Source organism: Pipistrellus hanaki (assembly GCF_964339955.1).
Source record: "Pipistrellus hanaki genome assembly, chromosome: 8".
Classification (NCBI taxonomy): Eukaryota; Metazoa; Chordata; class Mammalia; order Chiroptera; family Vespertilionidae; genus Pipistrellus; species Pipistrellus hanaki.
The window spans coordinates 45263651-45277394 of record NC_140510.1 but is presented as its reverse complement, the minus strand read 5'-3'; the positions used below and the strand labels follow the sequence as shown (position 1 = coordinate 45277394).

Genomic DNA, 13744 nt, shown 5'->3' with positions numbered 1-13744 from the left:
ACCATAATTCTGGTTTGGTGGTGATGAACTCTTTTAGTTTTTTTTTTTATTTGTGAAGCTCTTTATCTGGCCTTTGATTCTGAGTGATAGCTTTGCTGGGTAGATTATTTTTGGCTGTAGGTTCTTGCTATTCATCACCTTGAATATTTCTTGCCATTCCCGTCTGGCCTGCATGGTTTCTGTTGAGAAATCAGCTGACAATCTTATGGGTGCTTCTTTATAGGTCACTACCTGCTTTTCTCTTGCTGCTTTTAATATTCTCTCTTTGTGTTTTGCTCTTGGAATTTTAATTATGATGTGTCTTGGTGTGGTCCTCCTTGGATTCCTTTTGTTTGGGGTTCTGCGGGCTTCCTGGACTTGTAAGTCTATTTCTTTCCCCAGTTGGGGGAAGTTTTCTGTCACAATTTCTTCTAGTATTCTTTCGGTATCTTGCTCTCTCTCTTCTTCTGGAATCCCCATAATTCTGATGTTGGTTCACTTGAAATTGTCCCAGAGGTTTCTTACACTATCTTCAACTTTCTGGATTCTCTTATCTTCTCCCTTCTGCAGAGGAGTGTCCTCTGGCTCTTTGTGTTCTAAATCTTTGTCTTGATTCTTGCGATCTTCCAGTCTGTTTTTAGGACTTTGTATAATATTTTTTATTTCAGACAATGTTTTCTTCACTTCTAGTTGCTCCCTTTTCATATCCTCGTAGGTCTCATTTATTTTATCAGCCTTTTTTAGGATATTGTTGAATAACCTTATTCAAAACTGTAGTTTTGAACTTAATGTCCAATCTTTTCTTTTCCTCCATCTCCTTCTTTTGTGTCCTTCTTCTTGTCTGCATTTTAGTTGTTTCCCTGATTTGATGGAATAGCTTTGTGTGCTAGGTGTTCTGGTAGAGCCCAGTAGCACAGTCTTCCCAGTTACCTGCGGTGGACAGTCTTGGTGTAGCCCTTTATGGGCTGTGTGTGCAGTCTTGTTGTTAAGCCTTGCTTATTGTTGGTATCACTAGGAAGTGTTGATCTCCAAGCCAATTGGCTGTGAGGATCAGCAGTGTCTCAGCTAGGAGGGCTTCTGTATTCCGCTTGGATAGGGTGGGGTCTCGGGGTGGCGCAGACAATCTTTGGTTCCCTGTCAGTCTCGCCTTAGAAAAGTCCTGTTCCTGGAGAGTTTCGGTAGATTGGTTGCAGGTGCACACACCTCTTTGGTAAAGGCGCATACAAGCTTTAGATTCTAGCCAGTCCCTCCTTAGAGAAAGCCAGCCTCTGGGAGAGCTTCTGTGCTCAGCCAGAGATTGGGCGGAGTCTCAGGTTGGTGCAGACAAACTGTTTTCCCTTCGGCTCCTCCCCAAGTCCCGCAGTAATGGCCTCTGGCTTCACACACCTCTGAGAGATCTCTGTCCACTGCCTGACAGTCTGGCCTCTCCCTGTCTGGGGCCGTCTATCAGAGCAATAGGCTGATTCTGTTTTCCTCTCGAACAAGAAAGCCAGCTGAGGGTTAGCTGTTCGCCCTCTCGGCACGCCAGGAGTAAGCCAGTAGCGAACTCAGCCTGGCCCGCCCTCTCTGCGCACCGGGAGTAAGCCAGCAGCAATCTCGGTCCGGCCCTTCCTCTCTGCGCGCTGGGAGTAAGCCAGTGCCTTTTCGCTCACACAGTTCTCCGTACCTTCACAGTTTCTGAGGTTCAGTGTGCCTTCTCTCTCCTTCCCAGATGGTAGAACCTCTTCTCAGCCAGCCGTCTGGTGCTTCAGGGCAATGCCTCCCCTGTTTTTCAGTTCTAAATTCAAATTTGTTGTGGTAGGCTGCATTCGGGTGTCTACCCTATGCCGCCATCTTGGTTTCTCCGAGCCAATCAGCATTATTTTTTACAACTTAGTTATACTGGTTATAAGTCATGCTGAGGTTTTCATTTTAACTTGGTGTTTCATAATGAGAAGAAAGTACAGAATTAGAAAAACAGATTAATTTGCAACAGCATGGATGGACATAGAGGGTATGACGCTAAGTGAAATAAGCCAGACAGGGTAAGACCAATACCATATGATATCATTTACATGTGGAATCTAAAGAACAAAGTAAACAAATAAACAAAATTGAAACAGACTTACACATACAGAAAACAAACTGATGGAGGCCAGCGGGGTGGGGTGCAGTGGGGTAGGGTGAAATAAAATATTGGGATTAAAAAGCGCACACTGATAGCTTCGGAATAGTTACAGAGATGGAAGGTAAAACATAGGGAACAGAGTATGAACTATCTGTGGTGCCAGGTGGGCACTTGAATTATCAGAGGAAACACTTTGTAACCTACATGAATGTCCATCCACTATGCTGTAAGCCTGAAACTAATACAAAATAATGTTGAACATAAAAATATAAAGTATCAGCAGAAACCTGGAAAGAAAAACAGATTATTTTCAGAGGTATTTTGGAGGGGCTGCTATTGATTTTCTGTTAGGAAGTCAGTGAAGTGTCATGGTGTTAAGAGCATGAGCTTTAAAGCTTGATAGAGTTGGTCCCAGTCCAGGCTCTGCTGGACCTTGGGAAATTTTATTTTATCTCTTCTGACCTTGAATTTCTTCATAATTTGAAATAATACGACTATTTGAGAGGTGTTTTTAAGATTAAATGGGAAGAAAAATCCAAATAAAGTGTTTGACATAGTGCCTAGCACATAATCAATACTCGGTATGTGTAATTGTTGTTATATTTAATGATGTTGTTATTGGTATAATTATTTATGTCTTTGTTTGAGGTTCTTTTCCTCATAATTTGGAAAATTAGGAAATACTTGAAAGTATATACACAGACCTTGACCATCATCTTCTAATAGTATTCAGATCCTTTTTAAAGATTTCATAGGCAGGGCTGAATTTAGATGCTTGATATATTTGGCATATGAATCAGATTCCAATCATCTACTGCAGATTCATTTTATTTATAAATTGTAGAAATTAAAATAGTAATATAATACAGGCTCATTTTTGTGACAGCAATCTTATCCAAATTTTGTAGTTTGTAGAACTGATAATGTCTAAAAGTCTATGTAGGAAAGTCCATAGACTATTTAGAGCTTGAACATGGAGATACATTCAACCTCTCATCAAATGAGGAAACTGTAGGCAAGTTGAAGGAATAATCAGATAAGGTTATTTATCTTTGTGTAAGATGTAGACAAAACTACAAAAGAAAGAACCACATAATATCCATTAAATTGTTAGCGTCACTCCAAAATTTCACCTGATTGTAATAAATGAATGTAAAATAAGTTTTTGAGTTTCAGTCAGTGTATAGACCATCCTGTGTGAATGTTTTCTCTTATTATTATCCTTTCCATTTTAATTGCTATGTAAGGTTACTCTGTTTTGACCTGCATGGTTTGCTTGGTGATGGTTTGTTGGATATTTGAGTTATTTCCCAGTTTTTCCTCTTACAAATAGCACTGCTATGAATATCTTTTCTTTCAAGTTACTCCCTAGGTGTCTACCTCCCTACCACCAGTTAATTCCTAGGGGAATAGTCTGCAAATTAATCATGGTGTACTGTTATATTCTACTAGAGCCCCAGTGCACGAATTTGTGCACTGGTGGGATCCCTCTGCCTGGCTGGTGACAGGGCCGGAAGGGACTGCGGGAGGCTGGCTCCTGCTTTGAGCATCTGCCCCCTGGTGGTTAGTGCGTTGTCATAGTAACTGGTCAACCAGTCTAAATGGTCGCTTAGGTTTTATATATATAGATTAACTGATAATTAGGTTCAAAACCACTTCACAAGTAGCTTGGTATTAGAAACCCAGATACTAGAGATTTGACTAAATGTAGGTCTTTATTAGGTGCTTGCTTTTTAGTAAGCAGACAAACCTTCTACCAGCATAAAGTGAGCTACAAAGAGGGATTTAAAGTACCAGTAAAAAGAAGACAAGATGCAAGAAGACCCTGGGGAAATTAGAGTTTCCTCATTCCTCCTGAGTCTGATTTGCAGAATGTTGTTTCGTTTTTTTTGTATATCAAGTACACTCCAATTTTTAAAAGTAGAGATAGGACGATTGTAAAGATAAAATGTAGCATTTTTAGATTAATCATAAATAGGCCTCCTTCCATTAGTGTGGATGTGAGCATGTCTTGGACTTCAACATCACATAATTCTTTTGTTACAGAGAACTGCTTTCATTTCTCAGGCCTTAAGTACAGACGGGAGTTTCTGTCTGTATAGCAGTCCTGCTGCTAGATACAGTTCAGGCTTGATGGGAGGAAAGTCTTGTGGCCAAACGGGTGGAGATCCATGGTGCAAGGCCATAAAGATAAAAATGGAAAGAAAAGAACAACTGTAAGGGCCTCAGGCCAGGCTCTGTAACAAAGACAAACCTCACTATAGGCAGTGCTTGTTCTAAGGCAGGCGCTTCTTAAAACTGCGGAAAAAGTGAGTCTGCTATTTTTATTTTTAGTTTAGTATAACTTATTTTTGGTATTACTAGTATAGTCATTTCACAGAGATCAAAATTCAAGTGAAAATTCTCAAACCACTAAGTCCCGCTCTTTGGAGGCAATCGGTATCACTAATTAAAAAGCATCCTTCCAGGGCTATTCTGTACATATATAAGTATGTATGTATGTATACATATATGTATGTTTCTGTGTATGCACACACATGTATTCTTTTTCTTTTTTTTCCTAACCAATGGTTGCATGCTAACATATTGTTCTACACTTTGCTTTTTCACCCAATATTGAATCTTGGAAATTATTCCAAATCAATAGGGTTTTTTTTTTTTTATTATTATTCTTTGAAAGCTTTTAAAATATCATGTGTCTACATTAGATGAAAGTAATTCTTAACCCATGGGTTAGGCCTAGGGAGGAGGCCTGCTACCTAATAGTATCCAAGAAAAGTTTGTTCAATGAATGAAGGAGGGAAGGAAGAATTATATTAGTTTATTAATTTAAGGTACAGATAGAAAGAGGCAGAAAGCTAAGAATTCCCTAAAATTTTGAGACACTTGACCAAGCTCTGACCCTGGGATCCAGTGAAACCTCAGAGATGACATCACAAAATGCTATCTCTTTTAGAAAGGCATCAGGAGTTCTCTTTAAGGCTTCATATTAGGAGATGTCATAAGAAGAGATGCCTCTGGAGATGGCCCCTAGACTCCAAGAGCCAGCCCGGTTCTGCTGTGATGGGACTCCAGGCCCTGGAACAACTGGGTTCATCTATTCCATACTGTCTTTCTTCCAGTGCAAAAATAGATGATTTCAATGGTCCATTCTAGCTCTAAAATTATTTCATTTATAATACCATTTGATTACCTATTTACATAGATATCGTGTTGAAACTGCTTTCACACAGATTAAAAAAAAAAAAAAATTAAAGTATTCTCTCTCTACAATAATAAAGAGCCTTATAGGTTACTAGAGACCCAGTGCACGAATTTGTGCCCTGGTGGGATGGGGTCCCTCTCGCCCAGTCCTGATTGGGGCCGGCCAGCCAAGGGGAGGGATCGTGGGAGGTTGGCCAGCTGCGGGAGGTTGGCTGTGGAAGCAAACTGACCACCAGGGGCCTGCTCCTGCGTTGAGCATCTGCCCCCTAGTGGTCAGTGTGCATCATAGCTACCAGCCAGTCGCCCAGTCATCTGGTCCTAACTGTCGCTTAAGTTTTTATATATTTAGACTAGAGGCCGGATGTACGAAATTCATGCACAGGGTGTGTGTGTCTCTCAGCCTGGCCTGCATTCTCTCACAACCCGGGACCCCTAGGGTAGTGTCCTGGGCCTGGCTGGCAATCAAGGCCTATTGAGTCTTGCCTTGCCCAAGCTGGCCCAGCCCCCGCTGCTGCCACTGCTTGCCCTCTGTGCGGCACTGCCTCCCTTCCCCCGCCACCCTCTGCAGGTGACAGGCATGGGGTGCAGGCACTTAGCTGGTCCCACACACCCGCCACAGCTTCACTGGCCAGTGGCCTGGGCTGCCCTCTGTGGGGTGATCAATCACGGGGCCCCCAGATCGATCACCCCATAGAGGGAGGTCCCGCCCACCTGCTGCAGTGCCGCTGGCTAGGTAGCCTGGGCCTCCCTCTTTGGGGTGATCGATTGTGGGAGCCCCCCATTGATCGCTCCATAGAGGGTGCCCTGGGCCTTCCTCTGTGGGGTGATTGTGGTGTGAAGGGGCCCCTCGCCTAATAGCATCACACCTGCCTTGGCCGGCCTGGGGCCATTGCATGTCATAGTCATAGTGTGGTGTCTGGAAGGTCGTCCAGACGGTCATTCTGCAGTTCGGTCCCTTGGTGAATTTGCATATTATGCTTTTATTATTATAGATTGGTAAAAATGTGATTATTAAGATTCCAAGATTACACTGTAGAAAGCATTTTTCAATGATTATATTCCTTATAAAAACTTACTGGCCAAACTATTGAGACAGAAGCTAATGAACGGGATACCCTACACATTGTCACATTTTGAAAGAGTTAATTCTCTGTAGTTTTAATCTGTAAGAGTTTTTAAAAATCAAATAATTATAATATTAAAGTTATTCCATACTAAATATACTTGTTATAAATGATAAATGATATATAATACATTTAACAGATTTAACTATTAAACATTAGTTATTAATAACTAATAATGTAAATCATAGTTAAATAATTTTTTTCTTCTTTATTTTAGTGAAGTATGAGCGGGAAGCTAATAAATACTGGGACACATTTTACAAGGTTCATAAGAATAAGTTTTTCAAGGATCGTAATTGGCTGTTGAGGGAATTTCCTGAAATTCTTCCACCCGATCAGAAAACTGAAGAGGCGGCAAAAGAATTATCATGGGATCATGTAAAAACTAATGCTGCAAATTGTTTCTCAAGAAAGCACTGCCCTATTGTTCCTGAAGAAAAGGATTCTTATCGGAAAAGTTCTGGCTCCTCAGATGGTCAAAGCAAAGCAGAATCTGATTTTCCCAACCTCAACTCTGAAGAGCACAGAAAAGGACCTCTGAAGGCAGACCTCTTTCCTGGTAGCAAAGCCACTTTCAGAATCCTAGAGGTACTGCACTGCAGGGCCAACATGGGGCGTGGCAAATCATTTTAAAATGTACATTCCATATTGCTTTATTAACAATCCACATTTTTTTAAAGGGGAAAATGATTGTGATTTAAAAAATTTTAAAATTTGTTTTAATTTCTAACTTGAGAGCAGTTTTAAATATCAGTAAAGTTTTGGCCTTAATTTCTATCTCTTTCTGTAATTATTTATTTTCAGGTGAAACAGGAATGTGGAATATAATTTGCTAATCTGGTGTATAGGCCTTGATTTTCTACTTTTAAGAAAACACATTTTCTTCTGACTATAAATGTAGACTATATTAATTACAGAGAATTTGCTAAGAGTAGATAAGAGAAATAAAATTATAGTCCTTCTGTTAACATTTTACTGACATTTTCTCTTTTGGTTTAGACTGTTTTATATAGTTGAGCTGTATTTTGGGGTCTTGCTTTGTTTCTATTTAACATTATATCATAAGCTATTTTATTTTCCCTATCTTTAAATTTTTTCTATAAACATTTTCATAGCTACAAAATATTTTACCATATGGAGTACTATAATTCTACTTATCTTTTTTTCACACTAGTAAGTATTTAAATTGTTTTCAGGTTTCTACAACAAACGTCTTTGGAAATAGACTTTTCTTTATTTTCTTTTATTATCTTGAGTTAGATTTACTAGTTCATAGTTTATTAAAATGTTTAATACTCTTAAGATCTATTGCCAAATTGCTTCCTAAGAAGCTGTACTAATACCAGTTCACAGGTCATGGCATTGTGCATCTATTTCATCACATCCTCATTGATTGGAATAATTTTATTTTCATGCTTTCTGCTTTATAAGACAAAAAACATACCTTGTTTAAATTTGCATTCCTTTGCTTATTAAATAGGTCAGATAGTTCTTCAGATGCTTAGAAGCCCTTTGAACTTCTTTTGTGTTCTCTTTATTTTCTTTGCTTATTTGCCTACTAGAGGCCCAGAGCGCAAAACATGCGAGACCCAGACCCACCCTGCACTTCTGGTGACTGGTTGTTTGGTCATTCTGCCATTATAGCATCATGAGCACAGGCCTTTTATGATATGGATAGGTTTTATTTGTTTGCTTGTTTGTAAATAAATTTTATTGATTTTTTACAGAGAGGAAGGGAGAGAGATAGAGAGCTAGAAATGTCGATTAGAGAGAAACATCGACCAGCTGCCTCTCGTACAACTCCCACTGGGGATGTGCCCGCAACCAAGGTACATGACCTTGACCGGAATGGAATCCGGGACCCTTCAGTCCGCAGGCCGATGCTCTACCACTGAGCCAAACCGGTTTCGGCTGTTTGTTTTTAATGACCTCTGCCCTTTATCATATTTATTGCAAACAGGCTTTGTTTCTTTCCCCACAGGGTTTTGGTAATCTTTTAATTCAGTTTATTTGGGATTTGGTATATAAAAACTTTAAATGTTTCCGTAGTTAAATTTTTTTTTTTAAAATATATTCTATAGATTTTTTTACAGAGAGGAAGAGAGAGAGATTCTCTCATCGATGAGAGAGAATCATCCATAGCTGCCTCCTGCACACCTCCTCCTGGGGATGTGCCCGCAACCAAGGTACATGCCCTTGACCAGAATCGAACCCAGGACCTTTCAGTCCCAGGCCGACGCTCTATCCACTGAGCCAAACCGGTTTCGGCTCCATAGTTAAATTTCTTAGTATTATTTTTGTGATTTATTCCATTGCTTTTGAGTTTAGAAAAGTCTCTTATTCCTGGAGGTCCAGTAAATTTCTTCTAGTTTTTTTTTAAAATAAAAATTCCAAGATTGGTGAGAAAAATTCCACCTTGCTTTCATGATATTTGTTTATTCTTTTGATTTTAGGTTGGCTGTGGTGCTGGAAATAGTGTTTTTCCAATTCTGAACACTTTGCAGTGAGTTCTCTCCTATAAATTTTTATATATGTATGGGATGTTGAGAAATCCTGGGGAAATGTCATGCATATGCCAGTAGTGTTCTTGTTCCCTTATAAAAATGACCAAAGCAAATTTGAAAACCAGTGCCTTAGTCTTAGAGCCTAATTTCAAATTTATTCTGAAAATAGTATTTCATAGCCATGGTTTGTCCACCGTGCATTGAAGTATTTTTTTAAGCTTGTTTGTGTGGATGAGTGAATAAGAAACAAACCTGAGAGTTGATCCTTCCTCTCTGTGAATTGCTCCTCGAGGATACATAGGTGTGATTTTATACACAGAGACCTGAGTTTAAAATTTATGCTTTAATCTTCATTTTATTTTGTCATTACTCCTAGAGCCACACCCAGGATAAAACCTTAAGATGTCTCTAGAATTGTCTGGCGGTAACAGCAACTAACCTTAAGACTCCAGGAAGTAGATGATAAGGACTGAAATATTTTCCTGGCTGGCCCTTCCCTATTCCCCACCTCACCTCTATTTTTTGCTATTTCCATGACAAAGAAGACATACCTTGCCACATTCTTTAACACCTTTTACATATGGCTGCTCTGTCAAGTTCCTTTTTAAATGTTTTTACATTTACACAATGGCTTTTACATTCTTTTTCTATTATAAAGTCAACATAAGCACATTCCAGAACAATTCTATTAGAGGAAACTGGGCTTGTGGGGGGGGGGGGGGGGGGGGGAGGGACGGACTTGGTGGGGGGGGTGGTTACCCATCATCCTCATAGCTCCTGACGGAGTTTTTGTTGTAATTCTTTTCAGTCTTTTCTCTATGCATATTTTTAAAAAAAATTTAACCATGCTATTTTTTTTAACTTTCATAACGAAGATATAAAAGCATTCAGAAAAATAAAAGAGTACACAATGAGTCCCCACACACCCGCCACCTCGATTCAACAATTATTAATATAATGCCAATATTATGACACTTTATCTTTAAATATGCCATGTCTTATTAGGTATTTCCCAAAAATCAGGGCATTTTCCAGGACTATTATAAACCTAACATAATGAATCCTAATCCCCCAATGGCATCGCATAACCAGCGAACGTGGCCAGGGAGAAGGGATGCTGCAGATTTGCAGTTCTGAATGGCCTTTCTCTCTTTGTACTTACATTTCCTTTGTTTTCCCTTTTTCAATATCGGCACTGAAATTTCCTGTTCTTTTATAGCACCTAGCCAGGTTCCTTCATGTCAGTGATCTTCAAGCTTATAATACTCATAAATCTACCGCATTGGCAGTCGATTATGTGTTACTTTATGACTCATCTCAAGGTATTATTTAGCATGTCATTTCTTTATGTCTTCTCTCTCCAACCACTGTTTATATTCCTTGAGGGAGAGAGCATAATCTGATTTTCCAGATAGCCTAACAGTACAATACAGATAGTTTGAGCTCAGTACATATTGATTCATTAATATCTCAGATTCCCCTCTTGTTACTGTTCTTTTTCCCTTTCTACTTCTCCCTTCAACTAATAATTGCAAGCTCTTGCCTCCTCACTCTTTGGCTCTTCTCATCTTGTATCTTTATTTTGCCTCGTATCCACATCTTAGAAATCACTGTCGCTCAGTAATCTGAGCTAATGAATTCATCTTTAGAAGGCAACTAGTGATTAACTTTCCATTAGACTTCTTTTTCTCCACCTAAGAAATTATGTCTTATTACTTTTCGAGAATATAGGGTTAATGTTTTACATTTTCAGAATATTTTACTATAATTAGACCTTTGGAATTGAGAAGTCATATCATTCTCCAAGGAGCGTTTATTTCTTAAACTCCTGCCAAGCGAGGGCTTGGTGGTGTGGCAGTAGTAGTGATATTGCACCTACTTGCTGGGAGAAGGGCCAAGGCAGTCAGCTGATTTTACAGAAATGCTCTGGAAAGTCAGTGAGTGGTCACAAGACCTTAACTTTGGCTGCTGATGCAGTGGGAATTCAGTCTCAGAGGTCACGCTGCAGCCCTGGCAGGACACGTGGCAAACAGCCCATGCTCTCCTTTAGCAGCTGGACTGTTCTGTATTGTGTGGGTGTTTGGTAACTACTGCCCAAAGGTAGACTGAATTCCCTTCATAATGAGCTAGATGTGCCAGGGTCCAGAGAAGCATTTTGAGTTAAATGGAAATTTTTACAGAACCCTGTTAAGTTCTTAAGTTTTTTGTTTTTGTTTTTGTTTTTAAATATATTTTATTGATTTTTTTACAGAGAGGAGGAGAGAGGGATAGAGAGCTAGAAACGTCGATGAGAGAGAAACATCGACCAGCTGCCTCCTGCACACCCCCTACCGGGAATGTGCCCACAACCAATGTGCATGCCCCTGACTCGAAAGGAACCTGGGACCTTTCAGTCCGCAGACCAACGGTCTACCACTGAGCCAAACCAATTTCGGCGAGTTCTTAAGTTTTTAAGTTCCAGGAAGGCACAGGAACATCTTCCTTTAAAAATATGGTAATGAAAATAAATATTAGCAATAGCAGTAACTTAATAATGACTAACATTTACTAGGTGCTTACTCTGAATTAGACGCCTTTCTTTCTTTTTTTTAAATATATTTTTATTGATTTTTTACAGAGAGGTAGAGAGTTAGAAACATTGATGTGAGAGAAACATCGATCAACTGCCTCTTGCACACCCCCTACTGGGGATGTGCCCACAACCAAAGCACATGCCCTTGATCGGAATTGAACCGGGGACCTTTCAGTCCACAGGCCTACACTCTATCCAATGAGCCAAACCGGTTTCGGCTAGACACCTTTCTAGAAACTGTACTTACATGAACCCATCAATCTTTACAACCACTTTAGATGCCGTATTTATCTCCATTTTAAAGATGAGAAAACAAAAGGGATCCAAGATGGCTGCGCCCAGGTGAACACCTAGCCGCAGCCGCACACAACAATTTCAATAAAATACAACTAAAATATAAAACGGACATTGCCCAGAACTACAGGAAGGTTGACTGACTGGAAATTCTACAGCGAGAAGCAAGGAGAAAACCAGAAGGAGGCTCGGAGGAGCTGGAAAAGCCCAAGGTACGGAGACGCGGCGCACGGAGAGGATGGAGCCAGAGAGGAGGGGGAGGCGGAGTGCCTGGCGGGCGTTCCCTAGCGGAAAGGAGATAAAACTCCGACTGTGCTGGGCCCCCGACTGCTCTGAACCCCAGTTCTAGCCCAGATCCCGGGGACCCAGGCTCATCCATAGGGAGCCGGGCTGTAAGGCGGGACTCCGGGAAAGCCGCGAAAGGAGGTCCCGGAGGCGCGCACACTGCGCGCACACTGCGCGCAGAGAAGGGACGGCCGGCTGTGCCGCGGGATTGCCCTGGCCAGAAGGAGACTGGGGCTCCACACTGCTCTGAACGCCACCTCCAACTCCACTTCCAACTGAACTGAACCCCAATACCAGGGTCATTGGGGGAGAGCATAGACTGTTTGGCAGCAGGCGAAAATCAAGGGCATCTTTCTCTCAGAGGCGCCGGCAGCAAGCACTGAAGGACCTGCATAGGGCGGGGCTGACGGAAGCCAAAGCTGCAGGCTCCACCCTGAAACCCCGTCCCATCTGTAACTGCGAAATGCGACAACAAAATAGATCACAAACGAAAGAAATGGAGGACAAAAAGCGTCTGGATATAGAGTTCAAATCTACGCTTATAAGGTTTTTCAAGAATTTCCTAGAAAAGATGGATAAGACCTATGAGGATATGAAAAGAGATCAACTAGAATTAATAAGTAGTCATCAAGAAATGATAAGGGATCAACAAGAAATAAAGAATACATTGTCTGAAATAAAACATATTTTACAGAGTCCTAAAAACAGAAGGGAAGATTGCAAGAATCAAGTCAAAGATTTGGAACATAAAGAGCCAGAAGACACTCCTCCACAGAAGCTAGAAGGCAAGAGAATCCAGAAAATTGAAAATAATGTAAGAAACCTCTGGGACAACTTCAAGCGAACCAACATCAGAATTATGGGGGTCCCAGAAGATGAGAGAGAGCAAGATATCGAAAACATACTGAAAGAAATAGTGACAGAAAACTTCCCCCACCTGGTGAAAGAATTAGACTTACAAGTCCAGGAAGCGCACAGAACTCCAAACAAAAGGAATCCAAAGAGGACCACACCAAGACACCTCATAATTAAAATTCCAAGAGCAAAAGACAAAGAGAGAATATTAAAAGAAGCAAGAGCAAAGAAGGTAGTTACCTATAAAGGAGCACCTATACGATTGTCAGCTGACTTCTCAACAGAAACCATGCAGGCCAGAAGGGAATGGCAAGAAATATTCAAGGTGATGAATAGTAAGAACCTACAGCCAAAGATAATCTATCCAGCAAAGCTATCACTCAGAATCGAAGGTCAGATAAAGAGCTTCACTAATAAAAAAAAGCTAAAGGAGTTCATCACCACCAAACCAGAATTATGGTATATGAATTGCTGAAGGGGGTTCTTTCGGAAGAGAAAGTAAATAAAGATAAAAATTATGAACAACAAATACGTAACTATCAACAAGTGAATCTAAAAACCAAGGAAATTAAAAAAAAAAAAAATCTGATGAACAATAGTAACTGTTGAATATAATAGAATCAGAGGTATGGAAGGGGAGTGAACTGATGATTCTTGGGGAAAAGGGGAGAGGGGGGCGTGGGAAGAGACAACATAAACTGTGCACCTATGGATGAGGACAATGGGGAGTGGGGAAAGGGCAGAGGGTGGGGTGGGAACCTGGTGGAGGAGAGCAATGGTGGGGGGGAAAAAAAGGAACATTTGTAATAATATGAACAAT

The 13744-nt window shown here is 40.5% G+C and overlaps 1 protein-coding gene across 1 annotated transcript in view; it reads left to right on the top strand.

Annotated features, from left to right (window-relative positions):
• The window catches only part of METTL8 (methyltransferase 8, tRNA N3-cytidine), an 88298-nt gene that overhangs the window by 57509 nt on the left and 17045 nt on the right, over window positions 1-13744 (top strand). The window contains exons 5-6 of the mRNA XM_084892342.1: window positions 6632-7002; window positions 8868-8917. Coding sequence (XP_084748468.1) covers window positions 6632-7002; window positions 8868-8917 — 421 coding nt within the window. The remainder of the gene's footprint in view (window positions 1-6631; window positions 7003-8867; window positions 8918-13744) is intronic.